The 23,043-nt window shown below is 38.8% G+C and overlaps 3 protein-coding genes across 4 annotated transcripts; 1 reads left to right on the top strand and 2 right to left on the bottom strand.

Moving 5' to 3' along the window:
• Positions 1–525: 525 nt before the first annotated feature.
• On the bottom strand, positions 526–11,424 carry LOC104450500. The gene is made up of 16 exons (XM_010065080.3): positions 11,002–11,424; positions 10,489–10,647; positions 10,074–10,241; positions 9,651–9,950; positions 9,421–9,506; positions 9,031–9,115; positions 8,717–8,929; positions 7,215–7,274; positions 6,136–6,215; positions 5,082–5,398; positions 4,896–4,987; positions 4,680–4,809; positions 2,678–3,858; positions 2,296–2,588; positions 1,424–1,588; positions 526–1,308 (listed from the first exon to the last, which is right to left on the bottom strand). Exons 1-16 carry the CDS (start codon positions 11,257–11,259, stop codon positions 1,197–1,199), a joined length of 3,699 nt encoding a protein of 1,232 aa, XP_010063382.2. The 5' UTR covers positions 11,260–11,424; the 3' UTR covers positions 526–1,196.
• Positions 11,425–14,987: 3,563 nt separating this feature from the next.
• On the top strand, positions 14,988–18,333 carry LOC104450499 (lysM domain-containing GPI-anchored protein 1). 2 transcript variants are annotated; one of them, XM_010065078.3, is made up of 5 exons: positions 14,990–16,179; positions 16,978–17,095; positions 17,211–17,372; positions 17,481–17,512; positions 17,803–18,333. In XM_010065078.3, exons 1-5 carry the CDS (start codon positions 15,504–15,506, stop codon positions 18,081–18,083), a joined length of 1,269 nt encoding a protein of 422 aa, XP_010063380.1. In that variant the 5' UTR covers positions 14,990–15,503; the 3' UTR covers positions 18,084–18,333. The 2 variants fall into 2 exon arrangements, with proteins under 2 accessions (XP_010063381.1, XP_010063380.1); XM_010065079.3 differs by lacking the exons at positions 17,481–17,512; positions 17,803–18,333 and having other exon boundaries at positions 14,988–16,179; positions 17,211–17,376.
• A 1,082-nt stretch (positions 18,334–19,415) lies between these two features.
• On the bottom strand, positions 19,416–22,842 carry LOC104450498. The gene is given in 7 exon segments (XM_010065077.3): positions 19,416–19,732; positions 20,814–20,922; positions 21,505–21,532; positions 21,623–21,834; positions 21,946–22,063; positions 22,451–22,561; positions 22,563–22,842. Coding segments are annotated over 7 exon segments (807 nt in total). The 5' UTR covers positions 22,710–22,842; the 3' UTR covers positions 19,416–19,650.
• Positions 22,843–23,043: the final 201 nt, after the last annotated feature.

Genomic DNA, 23,043 nt, shown 5'->3' with positions numbered 1-23,043 from the left:
GAATGATAAAATCACAAATTACGTGTTATGCAATTCAGTAATTTGACGATTTAATGAAAATTAATAAAGAGTAAATTTGTCATAATAATATAACCGTCTCTTTTTTGGGGTGTCAAAATTGTTCAGCCTAAATGAGTTTGTGGAAAGAAAAATACGCTCAACTAGGTATTTTTTCCTATAGGAGAAAATATATTACTATTTTTGTAATTATATTAATACTCCTTATGGAAAATACGAATGATTCTTAAAAATTATAATAATCGAAGACGACTCGCGTCACCTAAAGAAAAGTTACACATTTGTAAGTAAAGATAAATTATTATCAATGAAGATACTCACGAATGCAATAGTAAAGTCACAACCGATAGCTTAGTTACAATGGGAAAAAGAAATTTACAATTAATTGAGATAGATTACTATTTTTTTGTGAAATATTACGAATCTACGTCCTCCGAAACATGATACGTGACGGACAAATTACTATTCAGTGAAGACAAATTACAACCAACATAGGAAGATGGACTCAGATTTTTGTGAAACAAAAAAGATTGAATTCACCGAATATCATTAGTTATTATACAATTGTAATTAATGACTTTTCTCTCCCGCCACAGTTGTCTCTTCCTCTGTCAACAAAGAAGACTACGAGAAGGTTTCTCCATCACAACTCAAACTGTGTTGGATACTGAATATGCAATAGCATTTTGAAGATCTACAGCGAGCAGATGGGGCGCTTCTGTATCCCATGTTTAAGTGAAATTGTGCAGGCTACAAATTCTTATTCTCCCGCACAATCTTAATATCATTTTGCGGTCCCTCCAGTAATAAATACAAGCAGCGGAGGTGCAGCCATTACGTCGGCTTCTGTTCTGTTCTCGTGAACTATCAGGAAGTTACCATTTCCTGTTTTGATCGCAGTCTGAAGTTTTTGTCCTAAAGCACACTTCCTGACATGTTTTAGGTGAAGAAATTTGTGCATCCTGATCAGAAGCCAGGTCTTCACCAAGATTTATTCTCACCAGAACTTTTGATGCAACCCAATGCCGCTAAGTGCTACTTAGTAACACAGACTAGTGCACCTCAGAGACGCCACCCAAGCCAGCACATATATTGACCGATATGAGGAGGGAAAGTCCCCCCAGTCATTTTCGCCTCCGATCAAACGGGGCAAATAATTGAGCTAAATCCAGTATCCATTAGTTGGGGTGTGTATCATTTCCAAAAGAGTTGCATTTCTGCAACAAGGAAATGTCTTCAGGAGACAACATGAGTGCAGCATTGCTCAAGTAGTGGCGGGAAGTCCGCCCTCTGCAAAATGACAAGAGTTTTTGCTTAAGACATCATAGTGAAGGAACTGCTGAGTTAAAAAAAAAAATTAGAATGCACGTTTACTGGAATGCAAATTCAACACTGAAAGATGTACCTTCGCCTCTTCTTGTCAATGCCTCCAGACAAACGAGCTGTTTCTGCTTTTGAAATTATTCCTAGAGACGAAAGATAGTCATAAAAAGCATGATCTCTTAAATACAAGTACAGTTTTGACGGACACATGGATTCTATGAGGTCGAAGAGGGATGCCCTTGTTTTCCTGCAACAAAGAAAAAGCATGAGAGTCAAGTTCAGCAAGGACTTAATAAAGTCTCGCACCCAAGTCCAATGATCGTATATTGCATGGCGTTTACTTAATCAGTGCCCAAACCTTCTGGTAGGAAAGTGATGCTTGTGGATATGACTTTATCAACATGTCATGAATGTAAAATCAAATTTGAGATACAATAAGAAGTGAGACCTCATATTTCGATTCCTAGCAAAAAAAAGAGACATAATATTTCGAAGATGCAAAAGACCGATATGCAATTTTTTTCCCAACCTATTTCAAATGGTTTGGACATTCATCATGTGAATCATTCACCTGAAGCATCCACTTGACAAAGGAAAATCCCATCGAGACAGATTTCCAATTCAGAATCATATTTTACTGGGATTATCATACCAATTATGGTTCACACCACCAAAGGCCTACTTAATGGTTGGCTCACTGTCGATATGTGATGCTCATTGATTTGATGTTAGAGCAAAAGGGAAAAACTAACAGAAAACTGTTGTTGTGCCAAGGTGTATGTCAGAAAGGGAAATAAGTTAAATAATGAGGAAGTAATCGGACTCAAAAACAATTAAAAGGGGAAATTAAGCTCTTGTAGTACAATGTTCATGCAATGTCAACTTACTTATGTTCTATTTGTTAGAGCATCAAAGAAATGAAGAGAGCATTAGTAGAGGGTCAGAGCTCCACACCTTCTAATTACATCAATATTTGGAGTATCAATGACAGCATCTGAAATCTTACTTCCTCCCATATCCTGGATAATAAGCTTAGCTACTGCCATCCTGTTAGTCGTCAAAGCTAACATTTCAGAAGCCAAATCCACCCCATTCTGGTACATGTTTTCAGACCCAACAGTAGGTATTTCTTTAGCGAAAAAGCACAATCCATGCTGGACAATTGTGGATGTCATCTGCCATTGCTCATTGTATCGACTTAAAGATTCAGGATCTTCAGCAATAACCATTGTTGGATCTAGGTAATCCTGCAAAATTACTTATCAGCCAAATGAAGTAAAAATGCAAGGTAATGGATAATTTTGAAGTTCAGTTGACATCTAAAAATACAACTTACATCTATCACCGATTGGCAATTAATACGTAACAAATCAGCTTCTGAAATTAGATTGCTCATTCTGCTGGCAATTTGTATCATTTGAGAAGCATCTTTCTCATCCTTGGTAACATGGTTTTTTAATTGCTCACGCAGCCTTTTCCATGACTCTTGAACTAAATTAGATTCTATCCTAAACGCAGCCTGATATCTGTGGCTTTCATTGAAGTCCACACGGCTGCACTCATCCATTAGCTGGTATCCTCCATCGACAGCTTCCACATTACCCAACTGAGGATCTTCACCAACACCGAGTGAAGAGTCTTCCATCATATCACATCTGTTGGCCAACGTATCCGAAAGTCTCCGTAACCTGGACAATGGCTTCACACAAAATCCATTCTTAACTGGAGATATGTCAGATGTGAACCCATTATCAAAATAAGGCTCCCCCCTTTCACCACCACGGCAAGAAAAAGTTCCGGATGACAGCTCCATTTCACCATCTATTTCTGTCTCAGGAACATACGTTGATTCAGGGACCCATGACTCATCCAGTGATTTGCATGGGTCAGTCATCTGTAAGTTAATGTCCCTGTTTGAACAAGGCAAAAGGCAGTTTTCTGCTCCTTCTCCTTCACCTTGGCATTGGTTCATACTAAATGGGGCAACGGAATTATGCATTTCTCCCTCCTGAGCAGGAGTTCCACTGTTGACCTTGGGAGATCCCTCATGCAATGGCGTGACATATCCATGATTAAAAGTTTCATCTTCAGAATCTGAAGACAGAGCAATATCAAGTTTCTTCCGTCTTTTTTGTTGGGAGAACGCAACAGGAGTTCCTGGGTTGCCAGAAAACTCACCCACAGTACCGAAATGAACAGTCAAGTCCTCGTCATCATATATAGAACAGTTTCTCCTTAACATGGCTTCCTTCTTGGCTTGCAAATCTATGTCATTCTGATCCCTTCTCTGAGGACACTGAACTTCCTTGTCCTCGAGTTCCTTGTCCTCGAGATGTTCATCAATCGTCCCCAATAGGAAAGAATTGTCTTGCATTGTAGTCAATGATTTGCTGGTTTCCTTCTCAATTAGTTCACACAATTCAGAGGGAAAATCCCAAGGCATTAATTTTGGTAGTATCCTATGGCCAGACTCAAGATCAAACAGGACTGGACCATATGTCTTCTGGACATCAGCACCTGGAAATTGTATCTCATGTTAGATTGGTATAAAAATCTGTAACTGGTTGTACGTTTAGCTAGACAATTTGGACACCATTTGAAACTTTACATCTCAAATTCTATCGTCCCTAGTGCGATCATACTCACCTGGTGTTGGATAATGTTGGAATGTATTAGGAAATCTTCTAGAATTTCTCCCTGATTATATTACGTGATTATATTACGTGATATTATGTGATTTGTTTTTTATTCTGATTGCTGTAAATTAGATATTGATAGATATTAGAGGCAACTTAGGATCTTTATCTATATAGGTTTCTTACCTAATTTAGATTCTCTGTTCATGTATTTATACTCATTGTAATCACTCTATGAGAGATAAGAAAACAGATTCTTTTCTTCAGATAATTATAAACCTAATACTTCCTTCAATAAACAGAACACCACCTCCAACAACAACAACAACAACAACAACAATAATAAGGCCATTGAAAAGCAGAAACATGACAATAATCCTATGACATGCCGTTCCTCACTTGACAACTCAACTTCAAAAGATAACTACCCATGAATGAACAAAAACGACACACCCTCGATCTTCATGCATGGGTTGTCTGCTTCCATCTCAAAACAAAAAGCTGCCCGTGGACTAATTTGTCCACAAATGAAGAACATCCATGTATAAATGACCATATATTCAAATTCATATGCAAGCAAAGGCTCAAGCGTCTTAATTACATTTTTCTGAACCAAATGCTAGAAATTTAACTTGTTGAATTCATGCGCTATTATAATGAAGCATCCAAAATGCAGAGGCGCTAGATTGTCCAGGAACTGACCTTTGGCATGTTCATTACCCTGGCACCAGAATTGGAGATTCATAATGGTCTTCCGAATATCTCCCTCACAGCATCCAACAAACTTTTGCACTAAATGAGGCTGAATTCTCATTTTCTCTGCACCACAAACCTAAAAAAAAAGGTACAAGTTTCACTTGGTAATAGAATCGAATAAGATGGAATCAAGAAAGCACTTAGAGTAAAGGGAAGGGGTACCATATGCACATGGCAAAGCAATTCCTTCACAGAAGGTGTCGCGAAACATGTCTCTAGCCTTTCCATATTATCAGGCAGGAGAAGATTGTGGTCTAGGATAAAGCACAAACTTCAAGTCAATAAAGTGATGCAAATTAATACTTGGCAAGTGGGAACAAAATTTCACCAAACAGCCATATTTCTTACTACTACTGGTCAGAATTAAAGGACCCTTTGCTGTCTCCGCAATATGTTGTATAGCAGCTATAAAACCACGATCATCCAGAAAAGTAATATCAACATCCTCGAAAAGAATCAGAGGTTTAACTTCTGCTTGATGACAAGAGGTCCCATTCACCCTTGCTATCAATTTCTCAGCTCCAGCAGAACAACATGGATTTTCCTCATCTGATAGTCGTATCAATTCAATCAACTCTGCCTTTCCCTCACGCTCTGCTTTAACACCGTCTGCTGCTGGACAAAGTTTATTCTTGGTTTGAGTATCCACTTGATTTTCTGTTGACCTAAAAAAACATACTCCGTTACCCATTAAAAAAAAAAAAAAAAATCCTATTATGCAAGCATTATACAAACACCATAAAAAGCATAGGCATCATATTAATTGAAAAACAACTTTTATAGAGAAGATACTTAAGAGAGTTTTAAGTAGGAATGAAGATCTCAAAGCTGATCAGCGGCGATATTACAAAACCCTGACACGAACTAATTGATAGGGCAGAGGCTCAGTTCTCTATTACTACCTAAGCGATCTGTAGCAATCATGTGAATGATGTACGGCAGCAGATATTTTATCCTTTATCAATCAACAAAAAAAGATGTCTCGCAGAAGAGATGACCCTGAAATTAGTAAGACTTCTACTCCAACTCGAAGTTCAGAAATGACTCTCATGAAACCGAATAAATTTCATGCTGCCGCCTTTTACAGAAGTATTTAGAAGCTCCATCGAAATTTAATTGCAAGAAGGTAAAAGCATCTATCTGCACTACACATTTCCCTTTTCGGCTAGAACCATATTCATCATCTATCAAGCATATTGATGAATTTATGTCTATTCTCCTGCCCTCAGTTCCACTGAAAAGTTGCTGGGAAAACATAAACTTGTTCATCAAGTAAACAGAAATACAGAGAAGTTATCGGATGAAGCAGAAGGATGCGGCGGGGTAAATAGAGAAAAGAAACTGAAACTCCAAAGAAAAGCTCGGCAGTGTTGCAATGACTGCAGAATGTAAACTCACGAACCATTTCACCCAGTGGGACTCTAAGGCTTCTCCAAACTTTTGCTTCATCAGAGCTCCATTTCGACACTCTGATGCATTGACCTGGCAAGGTAAGTAACTCTTATTCACTGAAAAAAAACCTACACCATAGAGTAACAAAGTCCACAAAACCATTCAATCAACTGAAGAAAAGTAATGACCACCTAAGAGTGGAATTTATACAACATTCCTTTGTACTCAGGCTAATGCTAAAAGATAAAATTGGAGATACATATCGCAAAGGGAAGCAAAGACTCAAACATTGTAATGATAGATAATGACAGGATCTAAAATAATTGACACGAGCCCATTGGATATGCAGCTAAGGAAGAATAAGAGACTAATGAAAAACTTGTGGTCTCTGCATAAAATCTACATTGAATAATCAGTATTTATGGACGAGACAGAATCTTAAGTAAGAAGCATCGATTTAGAGCATAGGGGTAACTGAAACCACAGTTCTCTGAATTTTTTAACTAACAAACATCACTAGAATAAAATGTTCCTTCCTGCTTAATTGTTCATCTCCTCTGTTCACTCTTATCCAATAATATTACATTGAATACGAAAGATGCTGAGTATCTTGATGAATGGAGCCAAGAATATGCTGGCTAAACAATTCCAGATGTTTTTTCCTAAATCCATTGGTGAGCCAATAATATGCTCACCAGAACATCATTTCAGAAGGGGACAAGTTGGCAATGGCATTGCCTATATTAGCAGTACATCATTGCAAAATTAAACAAATCAGGAACAACATAATTGCAAATTTTACCGAAGCTATCCTGGACCATATATACAAAAAGTTCCTGCATTTTCCATTGATATATTTGTGCTTAAGTCCTGATGAACTTCTCAGTTTTTCCCTGTTTACCCAACTATGATGTATGTTAATCACAAACAAAATTGCTGTAGGTTCAGGGAAGTTTTATTTTGCAAATTAAAAAACACCACATTTGCCCCTAGTTTTAGTCTATTCAATCAGCCTTCGTTTCCCAATATTTCAAACAGCCAGATCAGACACATTCATGGGCACAACAGGCTTTGTAAGTTTAGCAGCACCTCCATAACTTCGAATCCTTGCTCTTCTGCACAAGCGTAGATCGCAGCAGACTTCCCACACTGCATAAGCAGGACAATTTATCAAACACTTCCAACAAAATTAATAACAAATCTCTCAACACATTTTGAAACAAAAACTTCCAGACAGATTGTCTGAATATCATTCTAGAGTGGACAAAAAGAGAGCAAAATAAAACTGTAAGCTCTATGCCCTAAGATCTCAAATTTAGGATTTGATTGGACAGATGATGCACAGCCAAACTAATTGCCCCACGGAAAAAAATGAGCACAACTAAAACATTTGACCAGGCTAAGTAAAATTACTAAAGGATCAAGCAATAAGGCGAAGAAGCTATGCGAAGAAGGAAGTAAGAAGAATGTGAGTGCCAAAGCTTTATCTATGATTGTATGTCCCAGTAAAATTAAGTGATACATCACTTGACAGTTGAAAGATACTATCATCTGCAAGCTTCCTTAGGAGGCAAAATATTTAAAAACTAAGCTGAGGGAAAGAAGACAGTTGTCTGTGAAAACAAGAGAAATAAGAACTAGATTTAACCAATTAATCACGCGTCAAGAAACTGAAGCAAATGTAAAAGCAAACCATTACAGATACAAGTTATTAGCTGATCATCAAATACCTTCCTTTTGATAGAATGAGGTTCTATGATTGTAGATAGATTCATCATTTCTAGCCATAAACCTCTATTACGATTTTTTTTATCTCTCCAAGGATATTGTGAATATGGTTGAGATAAAATTCAGCCTATTTCCTTAATATGAGGCGTATATAATTTACAAGTTTGTGGCAAGTAGTCTGTTCTTTCTGGTTTTACTGATCATTTTAGGCATTATCATATCTCATAAGGCTTGCTAAATTTTCAGTTGTAATTTCTCAAGAGAATTTTAGCAGGCCTTATGATTGGAATCATACCACTGAATTTGTACTACCAGAAAGAAAGATTCGGCCAAAGTTTGCTGGTTACTTCAGTGAAACAATGAAATTACAAAGCTCCATAATAAACTTTATCCCACACCCTTGCAAAAAATAAAAATAAATAAAGAAATAAATAAAAGCAGATCAACTAAGGCTCTTGGTATGCCAGACCAGCTGAGAGTATCCCTCATTTCAGCAAGCTGTAAAAATATCTTTTACTTATTCTGCAGTAAAACTAGGGCATTGATTATGAGGAGTTCTATGAACTGTGCAGAAAAACTAAAACTAATTCTGTTGACATGGCAAACAAAACATCCACTTGACAGGTCTTGAAAATGATCCACAAGTTAGTTCCAAACTGTTTCTAGGACTATTTCAGGTAGGAAGGAACCAGGCAAGTATGAGATATAATAATGCCTAAAATGATCAGTAAAATGTACCATGAGATAATTATGTACAAGCAGACAAGTGGAGAATATTCAAGTACAAAAGCATGAAATCATTTACATCTAGGAACCTCACAATCAACAAGGAGAGCAGTAGAAATAGAATATGCCGTCCCTACCCCAACGGGTCCAGTAACCAAGAGAACATTTTTCAACCTAGCATGCCTCTCTTTGCATTCTGACTCAGAGTCACTTTGGTCAAGGACATAATAATCATATTGCAAGGTAGACTCCTCAACCCCATTCAGATATTTGATATTTTTATAGTCTGCTTGGTGCCAAAGGCGTAACCATTCCCTCAGGAACTTGACAGCTTCACTGTTCCCACAAACCTGAAACAGCAGGATTTGAGAGGAAAATCACTTGATTGAGAACGTACCAGTATTTGAGGAAATAAAATGTGCAAGAAAGTAAGGAAATAATATTATCAAACCTCCATGGAGGTTTTTGGCTGATACTTATTCGTCCATAATGTATTTGGAGGCTCATCGCAAGAGCTAACATTGGATGACGGCATCCTGTAAATGCAACAGTTAGGTAAAGGAGTAAAATCTATGATTTCAAAGCTCCCAGATGAAGATAATCAAACACAACAGAAAGCATCAAGAAGCAACGGCATCAATTGCCTTACTAATGGAAATGGAATATTGTGCCATCACAGGCCTTATTGTTGCATGATATGCTATACTTAGCAAATTCTATTTAGCAGCATCTACAACTGAACTAGTCAACCATTCCATAATCCTCTGCAACAAGTTGATCAACCTATGAGGCCTATAGACTATATACAGTTCATGAAGTTGGGCTTTCAGAAAATCCTGACCTTTCCTCTAGATGCTGCTCAGGATCTAACTTTCCTAAACATGCGCTACACTCTGATAGGGAACCAACTTCATTGATCCCATAGTCCTGCCACATTAAAATTTTTAGACGGTTAACTACAGTACTCGTATCAGGCAAGGAACAACATACAACATTATAAAAAGTGGAAAGTTATCATGATTTAAAACTCAATAATTACCAATAAGGAAGAAGAATAGATATTAAGCTTACCAGTTTGCTGCCCTTAAGATGACAGCAAATTAACTTCTCATCACGGATATCAGCCCTGTGTGTAGCTGCTGGTTCATGCAAATTCCATTGTTGATTGTGGCTTTGCTTCCATGAAATCTCCTTATTTACAGGTGATTTATTGTAGGCGTAGTGGGGAACACAGTGAAATTTATCGAAAGTTAAGGCACATACGGTGCCTTCAAAAACAGAAGATGTTCTTTCGAGACAGGAATGTGTGCCCAAGAAAATTTCCTCATTGAAAATCCAACTTCTCCAATCAAGAGAGATTCCTCCATCGTCCTGTACAAGATGGGTTGAGTTCCCACCCAGTAAAGAAGGTTGAGATGCAATTAGAAGCTTCACTTTATACACTTTTACCACAACATGCTTAGGCTGCGAAAGAGTAAACAAGGTAAACATTACCTCATTCTTTTCAAATATGTGGATAGGCCCCAGGGTGATTCCTTGGCTCTTTCTGTCACTGGAACAAGGGTTTCCTTCAGTTTCAGTAGCCTCCTGACATTTCTTGCCCGACCTCCATGATGAGAAAAAGGGATGAATTTGTCTTCCAGCAAACATCCGCGAATTCTCCTAATTATGGACCAAAACACGAAAGACTTTATGTCTTATATCCAGCATGTATTACAAGACTGCAAATTCTCCCCAAAATTGAAACTAAAGCAACAACAACGCAAATCCGAGGCAGCATGATATGATCCAGCTAGCAATTATCATTCAGCCTAGTTCAATAAATTCAGAAAAGCAAGCAGACTGTCGTAACCATCGCAAAATCTGGATTGATTGCAATACCAAATCGAAGGAAGTCACGATAACTAACCTCAGCTCTGAGTTTTGCCTCCATCCGCAGATTGGGGATAGGAGGAGACCCATCTTCATTCTCCACCAGCTTCATTGATTTCGGCGTTGAGCAGGCTCCCTTTACGCCATTGGTCGTTCCGTTCTTCTTTGGTGTACTGTTCAGCTGCCGCTTGTCCTTCTGACATGATCCCAAGAAAATCAGTAATGTATAATCGGTATATGATCTGAACCTTTAAGAACTACTTAAGAATGTCATGCTTCTGTCCAACCATTCATGAATGCATGTACGGTGCTTCCTAATACACAATAGAAAATCCTAATTTCCACAGATACTAAGCCGAGTTATATACTAAACATCTGCAAGAAAGAAAAGGACCACCGTGGCAACGGCCGTTCTTGAGCTTTGTAAATTCTGCCAGGAAACAAGCTGAGCTGACGCGAGGCATTCGTTCCGCCTATCATCCTTATATCTAATCTGCAATTCGAAATCCTATCCGACCAAACACGCGCGCCGCACTCGGACGAGTCATACCTTGGCAGAAGAATTCCGCTTCGGGGTCGCGGCTTTTGCCCTCGGCTTCCTCCTCTTCTTCTGGCTCCCGCTGGCCTCCTCGTCCCCGTCGCCCTCGCCCTCGCTGCAGCCCGGATCATTGTCCCGGACGGCGCCGGCCGCCTCGACGTCCTGAGCCTTGGGGGAGAACAGCGTGGACTGGACCAGCCGCCGGCGGACGCCTCTACGCCCGCCGGCGTCGGCCGCCGGCGGAGATTCCTGCGGGAGGGGTGGGTCCATCGGAGCTGATTTAGGGTTTGGTGGAGATTTGGGGATTTCCGGAAGGCTACTGAAGCTCAAATTGAGACTGCGATCTAGAAGAGAGATTATCTTCCCGCCTCGTTAGGGAGTTTCCTCTTTTTCTTTCATTACTTCCTCGACCTTTGATTTACTGGGTAACGTGCTTAAAAATTTGCTGATTTTTTTTGTGAGAGAAAAGAGAAAAATAAGAGTATCCTTTCTATTATACCGGCAGAACCGGTGACCGGCGACCTTGATTTCAGCGTTTCCCGCGCTGATTTTCGCGTGCAACGGCGAATCACGTAACGAGCACCTGCAGCCTCCCGCCAATTTTTTCGTCACGACACCTTTTTTTTCTCTTTATTATTTATATTTTGTATGTCGATTGAAGGACGAAAAATTGAATACAGCGATGGACCCGATATTTACTATGTTAACATTTCAGACCCAAGACGGATTAAGGTGAGATCGAATTTATGTCGTTCCAATGAATTGGCTTCTCCATTCATCTCGGGACAGACAATTTACAAAGTAATTATAATGATAAATCTAGCTTCCATTGATAGTGTTTGTCCATAACAAAAGAACTAACTTGGATCATGGTGGCAGAATGATGAATCATAAGCATGGTTCCTTGTTATATAAAGCTTTTAAATTATGTTTGGTTATCTGGATTTCTAATTAAGATATGAAATCAATATATTTTATTATATCAAACATACTATTTAATTATTATAGTAATAAAATTATATATTTATATCAAATCATGTGCATTTTTTTTGTATAAACGACATACCAGTATAAATGAACACAAAATTATACAAATTAAGATAGTAAAAATATTTCGTGATGCTCTTATTTACCTTATTTTTATTTTATTTTCCTCTATTTTCTAATTAATTTATTATTTGTTTATTTTTCCCCTTCTATCATTCTCTAACGTAATTTTATTAAATAGCAAAGGGTTCTAATATACTTAAAATATGTATTAAATTTAAATATATAAATATAAATTAATATTATATTATAAAGCATAAAAATAATTTTAAATTAAAATATATAAATTCTTTTGTTATTTTGAATTCATTATATTAGAATTCAAATATTATTTATATTGAAATATAATTTTAATTTTCTTAATTTAATAAATTTATTATCTGAAAATAATAACTTTTCTATTATAAATGTTAAAAATCCTATTCACATTTATTTTATGTCTTATCCCATTGGATGATTTTATTTATATTCTCTATTATATCCGACTTTATTTTATTTTAAGCAGGCACCGGCTATATGATAAAATAAAATTTATTCTATCTTGAATTTTATCGTAACTGCTAAAAATAGCCTCAAGTCGCATTGAATGATTTGATTTATTCCAATACTAGTTAACTCATTTCCTAGTTTGCATATTACATATGCTTTTTTTTTTTAACTGGATGGTTCATCTCTTTTAATAAATCGGTAAATCGAGATAATTCACTTTGTCTCTTTTGCATTTGAAGGCCATTTGCGAAATGTACTCATGTCATGAGTTTAGTGTGCCTCGATTTTCTTTAAACCACGCTTCTACTACATAAGTCGACGTGGAAATGGGAACGATGATTTTGCATATCTGATGGCACCGGGTTTGATGTTGACGGTGGTAGGAAAGCACTTCGGGCAAAAGTAAACCATTTAGGTCTTGCCTATACAACTCATTGCTCTAGAGCATTTGGAAGTATGGGTAGATAATGTTGACTGCATTGGCGATTTCTCTTGTGAAATATCAATTTATTTGTTCACATGGCAAAATTTACAGATGTTTACTTAACAAGGTAGGTCAAATAAATATATATCGGTGACTTATGTCGAATTTAGAAACTCGTGATTTTAAATATAATGCAATAGGTTGATAAATTGACAAAGATACTAATAAATTTATTAGAACTGCGCCATGAAATTACTGTACATATACATTCATCCTTTTCGTACATTAATGATTGAAAACTGCGGATGAGATGGGCGCAAAGATATATAAAAGAAAAAGAGAGAGGAAAAGTCCACAAAGTTTATCTTAAATAATCGGACAAGAGTCTACTATAATCTCACAATAAATTTTCGAGATAGCCCTTAATTAGAAAAAGTAATTACTCTCTTCAAAACATATTCTCGTTATTTTTTTTTTTGTCAGACGAAATATTCTCATTGATTAAATATCTCACAAGATTCTCCATGATGACCTGTCTCTTTCAAGAATTTTAACTTGAGTATGTCATCAAACAATTTCGTCCAAACTTTAGGATATTTTAAAAGATGAGAAAAAAAAAACTTTCTCTCAAATTACGAAGGACAAGGTGTGCGGACACCAACATAATTAAAATAAGAAAGGTAAAGCCCTGTTGAAAGCTTTCTCATTGATTAAAAATAAAAAGAAATGAAATTTTTAAATATATTTTGTACAAAATGGTATTTCTCTTAAAATTATTTTTAAATAGAATTTGCCAAAACAATCTTTACATTTCTCCCAAAATCCTTTAGATTAGACTGTTTCATATTCTCCCAATTTGTTTTTAAAACGCTAAATTAAACATACCCTAACTATGTCACAAGATTCTCAACCATCCTGTCCAAGATATAAGAAAATAGCGTTTGTCGAAAATTTGGGAGCGTGCACGACACGCAAAAATAATTCGCGTGAGGGATCGATTCGTTCAAACCGGAGAACAAAACAGAAATTCTTTACGGGCAATGCATCATAAAACAGCGGAAAGAAACCGAAATAGTCCTAAAAGTGGGGTCCGTTTCTGATTACAAGATCCCCACAATGCTGTGCTACGTAATTACCGAAATGCCCCTGCTCACAGAGTTTGCTCACTTTCCCACTTTCACTCCCAGTAAAAGAAATTTAATATCATTAAAGCCCGCCGGATTTCATCCCGCCCATGTCATTTTCACCCTCGATCTTTGAAATCAGTGCCAGTTTCAATGAAATCGAGCAAGAAATATTTTAGCGCAAATCCAACTTCCCCCCGATGTCGTGACTAAGTAAATAAACATAAGATATGTCTGGCATTTTCTTAAAGAGCAAATACCATAAAAAATATAAAATTATGTTCACCGTGACATGGATACTCTAATTTTTTTTTTCATGTTGTAAAATTTTTTAAATTGAATGTGACACAAGTACTTTCAATTTTTTTTTAGTGTCATAAAAGAACACTAAGGAGGTTGACATTCTCGCAGTATAAATTCAGAGTTTTTTATTCATCGCAAAAGAATTTGGGATATTTGTAACGCAATAGATAAGTGTGAGTTTGGGATACTTGTGAACGTAATTTATAATTTTGACAACATTAACTTTTTCTTAAATTATCATTTTTAATTAGTAAGATTTGCTTTAGTGACACATTTTCAACATGGAGATGAGATGTGAGAAATTTGAATTATTACATTCTCAGGAGGTTGGGATGTGGACGAATTAATTTTAAATATGGATTTCGACTCTTACGTCTTGTAAAAAGATATGACTAAAGTTGATAATAGATATGACTAAAGTTGATAACGGGAGTTAGAGTTGAAGTAAAGTAGGATTGACAAAAATAAAAAAAAATTATCACCTTTTTTACTCCCGCGGATTAAGCATGACTTCCGAGTCTGGATCTCGTAATTAACGGATCTCGGTGGGGGTAACTTGGGAAGTTAACTCCAAAGCTCGAAGACCGAGAATCTGACTCATGTCTGGTCACTCTGCGCAACACACTGGTCCGCTCCTCTCGCTCTTTTTGCTGTCTTTCAAACCTCTCTCTCTCTCTCCACACCATTTTTCCAGCTTCAGCTTCTTCTTGCTCGTCAGTCGACGCAGAAAACCTTACCGAGTCCTGAGAGCCTCCCTTCCTTCCCCAAAAAGCTCCGAAGATCTCAACTTTGAGGTTCCCCAGCTCGCCATCCTCCATCGACGCTGCAGAGCTCCGTCGCTTTTCGGCGGAACGGCACGGTAGGAGCTGCAAAACAGTAGCGAAGAAACCCTAAAACACCGCCTCCGCCCCCTCCAAATCCAAGTACCGGAACCCTCCCAAGTACCCATCTTTCTTCCGGCTCAAAAGCCTTCTCTTTCTACTGCAAAGTCCCGTCTTTTTGGTTCTTTGACATTGCCCCTTCCATTGCTCATTCTTGCTTTCACCGTACCCTTCTCTCAGCTGTCTCGTTTTCTGCTCTGTTTTTCTACAATCCGAAAGACCAGCTCGCAAGTTAGGTACCCAAACATGCCCGTCACGGTACCTGCATCGCTGTCTTCCTTCTCGACCCTCTTCGTCTTCTTGATTTTCGCCAATGCAGTTGTCCTCGTCGCCCCTAAGTCCACCATAGAGCCCTGCTCGAACTCCAACTCCTGCAACGCCCTTCTCGGCTACACTCTCTACACCGACCTCAAAGTCTCCGAGGTCGCTTCTCTCTTCCAAATAGACCCCATCTCGCTCCTCACCTCCAATGCCATCGACATCTCGTACCCCGACGTCGAGAACCACATCCTCCCTTCCCAGCTCTTCCTCAAAGTCCCCATCACTTGCTCCTGCGTCGATGGGATTCGGAAGTCCGTGTCGACCCGGTACAAGACCCGGCCCTCGGACACCCTCTCGTTCATCTCGGATTCCATATACGCCGGCTTGGTCTCCTCGGATCAGATAAGGGAGGCTAATTCTATATCGGACCCCTCGGTATTGGACGTGGGGCAGAACTTGGTGGTGCCGCTCCCCTGCACTTGCTTCAATGGGACCGACAATTCGTTGCCGGCAATTTATTTGTCCTACGTGGTGAAGCCGGTGGATACATTGGCAGGGATTGCATCCAGGTATACCACTACAATTACCGATTTGATGAACGTGAATGCTATGGGCAGTTCGGCTATAAATCCCGGTGACATTATCGCAGTTCCACTGCCAGGTAAATTGTTCGATTCATGAAATGTCGCCAAAATTGTTTCTTAGATGATGTTCTGTTTGTTGTGGATTCATGCTTTCTTCTACTGGAGGGTTGGAATTTGTGTAATTAAATACCTTTAGTAGAATCCAAGGATTCGAGTATTTAAATGTGCGCGTTGCTTTACTTGCTTTTCCCTATTTCAATGCTTTTCCTTTGTGGAGTTCGTCAAATTGTCGCTAAAGTCCGTTTGCTAGTGTGTGTATAATACGTTGGTTCCACTGTTTATAAAGAAAAAGTCTTTTTCATTGATGTGCTGGTTCTTGGGTTTCCTCTAAAGTTTATTTGGTGTCACTGGTTTTGAAGCACAGTGCTTCTAAGTAAGGAACTTCTAATTTGAGCACAACCTTCTGCGTGGGTACTGTTGAACTTTGTGGGGTTGATGGCTTTGAAGAAGTTCGATGCATTTGCATCAGCAGAGTAAAATCATAATAATTAGGGCATATTGATTTTGGATAAGTTTTGTCATTTCATTCAGTGAAGATTTCATGATCAGATTGTATTGTCTGCATTCTATATTTTTCGCAATTATGTGTTGTAAAGCTGTTTAAATATCATGTTTCTTGACCTTCATTTCCTCACTATATTAAGGTAAACCTCTTTCCAATTTTGTGATTAAAGCATCAACACTGCTAATCATACTTGGAATATGCTGGCATTTTTATTTATTTATTTTTTTTTGCGATTTTTGTTGCTTCCCTTTTGATATGGACTTTAGGAAGGCCATGAGGTTGGATACTTACCTTACTTCTTATGTTGCAGCCTGTGCTTCTAATTTTCCAAGATACGCCTCAGATAATGGTCTAATTGTGCCTAATGGGAGCTATGCCATCACAGCAAGCCATTGTGTGCAGTGCAGTTGTGGGCCAGGAAATCTTAAGTAATAGACGTTCCTTTTAAAATCATTTAAAGCTAGTTAGCACGAATTGCCTTTGACAATCCCCATTAAATACATGAAATCATCTTTCATTAATTATTGGCATTTTCTTACGCAGATTGTACTGCATGCCTGCTTCATTGGCAGTTTCTTGTTCTAGCATGCAATGTCGAAACAGCAACTTGATGCTTGGAAATGTTACTGCTCAACAGAGCAGTGCTGGATGCAATGTCAGTGCATGCGGCTATGGTGGTTTTGTCAATGGCTCGATTGTCACCATGTAGGGCTACTACTTCAGGCCTCTTTCGTATCCACTGTTATTTGGGGGTTGGAACTTGGAAGATCTGTATATGCTTTGAGTTGTAATGCACTTTTCTTTACCTTGCAGGTTGTCCACATCTCTCCAACCGCGATGCCCAGGTCAATCTTGAATATTGCTGTCATGTCATTGAGTTCCTATTTTGGACCTAGAAAGCTCTTAATTGAGTAAACTAGAAACACAATTAAGAAATTATTGTACGAGGCTTTCTCTCAGTGACTCTACTCTGGTCACAGGGGCATAGTAACTCTTACTTTGAGCTCAAATGCCTCATCAATCTATGAATCAAATGCTTAAATTTCTTCTTATTCAAAGTCAACATATCTGGTACTGGTAATATTGACTGTGACCGAGATTGTGATGTGTTGTTCTTGCCTTTGAACACATGCAGGAGTTCAGCAATTTCCTCCACTTATAGCCCCACCTACCACAGTCATCAAAGATCCAACACTTGCTCCAGCGCCCGCCCCACAATCAGAGGTTGCCGGTTCACCCACGTCTTCGGTGGTGCCAAGTACAAGTTCGCTTCCTAGATTTAACCCTGCAGGTGGTCCTGCTGGAAGTGCTTCGGGTGTTTCTGCTGCTCGCTCATTGATGAATCCTATCGACATTTTACCGGCTGTTGCGACATTGCTTCTGTTTGTCAAGTTGATGATCTTTCATTCATCATGATTCCACTAGGGTGACTACTGCCAGACGGAGAGGGGTTTTGTTACATTGATGTTACTATGGCCGGGTCAGGTTGGTTTCCTCGCTTGTCTGCTGTATCTACGTGTTTCCTTTTCCTTTTTGGTGCCTTATTTATTATGCTGTTGGGATCGGACTTGATTTTTTTATGTAGAGATGTGAGACTCTTTTGCAGCGATTTGTGTCTTTGATTCAAGGAACCTGTTTTTTTGCTAGCAGAACTTGTTATTTTCAATCTTTTTTTCCCTTAATTGATTGTCCTCAGTTGATGCGTGTTTGGTGGAAATGCAAATAGCAGTTGGCAATTGAAGGCTGAGGCTACGGAGATGGTGATAAATTAAACATCTCCATCCTATATCCCTAGCTATTTTTTGGATGATATCCTCGACACTGAGTAGTTATGTCCTTTCCCATTCTCTTGAGGATAATTTTGCGGCGGTGGGATCCGGTAGTCAGCGTCATTCTTGGCCAAAAATTATTTAACTAGTCATCTTATTGCGCCGACCTCACAAGTTACACATGCGTAGCTTTGAAACTTTCAAGTCGTTTCTTTCGGAAAAATAGATGGCAGCATTCGACCCGGTAAATGCTTTTCCAGGAAATACATAGAGAGGGAGATCTTCCATTTACTACGCGATCGAGTGGCTTATTCTCGGCTAAATTTAATCTAAAATGTGAAAATTTGGCCATAATTCGAGTCTGCTGTGATATTTATCTATTTCTTAGTAGTCTCCAATAGTATCATCTTGTGTCTCCTGCTCACATTCACATTCTTGTAATTTTTTAACGTGGATTGCCAAATTTGGAGCAAAAGCGGCTTCTCAAGATTGGATTTTGTCAAGGAGCAACTCAAATGCAGTAGCTCAATTAATAACCTTTAAGCTGAATTACATGTTTCCAAAGCACAATTAATGACCTTCAACAAGTGCCCAATTAATCATCGCCATATGTGAAGTACAAACCGGGGCCCAAATGGCTGCATTGCAAGTCTTGAGCTTCACCAGTTGCATAAGGTGGGTCTGCAGCTCAAGAGTACCTAGTACTTCGTTGGCACCTTGAGCCGAAAGTTTCAGTCATCACAGTCAAGGGTTCGATTGGAAGGAAGACGTCCATGCAAAATCGTATACAGGAGTTGGCATATCCACGAAGCAGCATCTCAATCCCATGGAAGTTAAACAATATGAAGAGTTAACGGGTTCATCTCAAAAGAACCGTATTAATCCAGGGAGCAGTAGCTCTTTATCGGGTTCAACTCAAAAGAACCCTAACAATTGAAGGCTGAAGATAGACCAATCATACTAGACACATGAAAACACATGAATAAAGAATGGAGTATTTCATACATTCCAAAGATTAAAGCGTCTTGAACACACAAACTTACCCCCAAGCTTTTACTTCAGCAGGATAGGGGAAGAATATTGGAAGCGAAAACTATTTACATGAATTTACATTGACAAGATGTCGGCAGGAAACACTGGCAACAATGCAGAATCCAATCGACGGAATTATGTATTACAATTTCTTCTTGTTCTTGCCATAAAAGCGAACACTTCTACAGAGCCCTCATAACAACTTTGCTGGTCGAGTGAACACCCCTTGCAGCTAGCTTCAGAACAGCACGACTGCGATACAACCTACAACAATGAACCCCACTTCATAACGTTAAAGAGTCCAGCACATGTTCAAGTTACTCAGACCACTTTCTTCTTCCACTTCTATTTCCCTACATCTACAATTAAAGTTAACATTTTTCAAGCATAACATCTTCTATTGATTAAGCCAAAACCATTCTTTGTTTCTCTTTTTCATTTCTTCCAAGATTGCCACCAACAACAAATAAAAGAAAATGGATCATGGATCCATTCCCAAATTATCTCTGACTAAGATAATAAAAGGATTGAAAGGATACAATTAGAACATTTCTCATAATTTCTCATTTAATCCACTTCCTCATGGATGGAACTAGCCATTTTCTTCCCATAGAAAATCACCTAACTTCATGCCTGTGCCCCTAGATGGGCCTGGACTTAACCGGCACATGGGCTTGCAGTGTTTCATGAGCCTCCAAAAAGCCTGATCTCCAAGCCCGCCCCCCAATATTGCAAGAAAAAAAATACCCACCTTCATGCATGCATGTAGTGCGTGACCCTACACTAGTTTTATTTACTGTTCTTATTTTATGATTAGTAGTAATCACCCATTAAGCATGATAAAATGCAATAGAAGCATAAGGGAAGGTAAAACACAATTAGTTAACTTTTCAATCTGATTGATTCTTGACTAAATTAAGCTCAAACGGCAAAGTGGATGTTCATTCAAACCAAGTCAACCTGCATCAAATTAGACTGAAAAATGCTACCTACAGCCAGCCTGCGAAACCAATTGATAGAAATCCTACTATTAAAATGTGTGCCTGAGTATAAAGAAAACTATATTTAGAAATAACAAATGAAACTTCGTCTGGGCAAAGTATATATGAATTACATGTCCATTGCAAGAGAAATAAGCATCTTAGTGTGATAATTTCCAACAGCATTACTACAAGAGCTTCAAAGTTTCCTTATTCATGATAGAATCCTACTTGAGAACATCAATGGAAAAGACAGAAAGATGCATATTCATCAAAGCACCCACCCAACAAGCGCACACAGTAATGCACCATGGCACACTAGCTCACGCAAAGAGAGAGAGAGAAAGGGAGAGAGAGAGAGATACCCTGCAAGAGCAAGTCCCCAGGTGGCTAAAGTATAAAACAATGTTCCAGCATGCCATATACTTAAGACCTTCTCCATCTTGCTCACGCCACCTAATGCTTTTGACAAAGCTGCAGTAAATGTCATAAGATATCAATTTCAGTGACCACATAGAAAACAGCACTTTGTTCAGCGACCACATAGACAACGGGACTTTCATGGCTGTAAAAGTACCCTATGGAGGAGATCTCAGTTGAAAACAACTTCAAATTCAATGTATCTGATATTAGGTTCAAAAGTACACGAGCTTATCAGGGTATCAAATTATAAGAGAACATTGCCACAGAAATGGACGTCTCAACATCACCAAATGGACTACACCATGAAGGAAAACCTTTCAATCGCTGTTATGAAGTATTGATGATCTAATCTTTGAATATCCTCCTTGAGCATATGTATTCAGGTTGACTTGTTTTCATATGTGGTTTAATTGTACCAATAAGCAACTACTGATGTTGGTTGAATATATGTAGCAAATAGCATGTCAATTCTCTTCTTTGGTCAAAATGCACATTGATAAGTAATCTCGAGTCTCAACTTCTTGCACTGGCTGGCTTAGCAATAATATGCGATCATAAGAGTTTGACCAAAAAGAACCCAATGCAATTGCTAAGATGGTCCTTGTCAGTCAGAAGATATGGATGGAAACTTACTGTTTTGCAGCTCTTCTGGGGTCAAGTTCTGAATACACAAAAAGAAATTAAATGAGATACAATCCAAAATTATAAAGTAAAATCAACCATACTCGAACTGTCTTAAAAAGGAATGTACCAGAGATTTTGGGTTTGACAATATGCATCTAGCCATAAAGTTGGCAACTCCATCCACCACGTGTTCCTCACTGATGACAACATACTTCTCGTCATCAATTCCACTCCACTCTTCAACATTGCTCGGGGCCATCTCATCTGTAACCCATACCCACCAACTGGGTTCTCCATGGCCAACATTGATTAGGACTTCAGCAGACTGCATATCAGCTCCTACTCAACAATCCAAAGTTCAAAACCAGTCAATAACAAGGATTAAAAAAAGAAAAAAACTGAAAAAAATCCATGCAAAGATCACTGGAAGAAAAAAAGCAGCTCTTAAACCTGTGGCCTCCCTGAACGGAAATTCATTTGTGGCTCCATGAATTGATGCCTGCTGGAATTCTTTGATCCGATTCAAAAAGTCTTTTGAATCAACCGTTGCTACGAGGTGGGCATACAACTGCAATAACATAACTAATCTCTCATATGGAGAAACAAAAAACCTTAGGCGTAATTATTTGATTAATCTCCATAATGTCAAATGCGCTATACATAAACGCACTCCCATACACGAACTTCTTCAACAAATTCAGCAGGAAAAACATAAAAGCAGACAACGAACTTCTGCCGCTACCAAGATAATTTCTTGCTTGCTTATAGAATGATAAGTTAAGCAGTCAGCATATAAGGGAGAAACAATCCGAGACATGACGAACTTGCAACTCCTAACACCACCACAATTGGCCACGAATCACTTGCAACTTCGAAGGACATAAAGGAAAATCCTCACAAACCACGAGATCCAAAAGATCAACAAGAAACGAAGAGGAAGGCGAGATTCGCGTACATCAGGAGGGCAATCGTTCAGCAAGCAAGGCAATTCGGAGACGTTCTGGAGCAGCTTCAGGTTCTGCTCCAGCAGGTTCCTCAGTCGCCGGTTCTCGCACCGGAGGACTCCAGTTCATCCTCCGGGACGGAGGGGTCTCGTGCTCGCCTTCGTGGTTGTGGGGGTGATGGTGGTGATGGTGGCACTCGATCGCTTTCCACGCCACGTCGGCGACCTCGATCACCGTCTTGGCCACCTCGATCGCGCCATGGCCCTTCATTGATTGGATTCTGATGAAGCTTTCTAGGGTTTTCTTCGCGGGCGGGCTCGCGTCCGGTGAAGGGGCAAATTGAAGATGATGATGGTGATGATAGAGATGTGTTGCGTGTTCGTTTCTCTGGTTTTGCGTCCTTCGTCGTTCTTTCTTTTGGGACATTACAAACGTTTTATTTATGAATTTGCCCCTGTAAATTCCAATTTTTCCCGCACCAAACTTCCACTTCTAGCCATTCACCCCCACGATTTTACAGTCATTAGCAATCTTCTCCCCTTTCACGTTAACTGCAGTTGGTGAAACATCTAATGTAAGCGGTAAAAGGTTGAGACTATGAAAT

This window comes from Eucalyptus grandis, chromosome 6 (assembly GCF_016545825.1).
Source record: "Eucalyptus grandis isolate ANBG69807.140 chromosome 6, ASM1654582v1, whole genome shotgun sequence".
NCBI classification, from domain to species: domain Eukaryota; kingdom Viridiplantae; phylum Streptophyta; class Magnoliopsida; order Myrtales; family Myrtaceae; genus Eucalyptus; species Eucalyptus grandis.
This window is presented reverse-complemented; position numbering and strand designations above follow the sequence as displayed.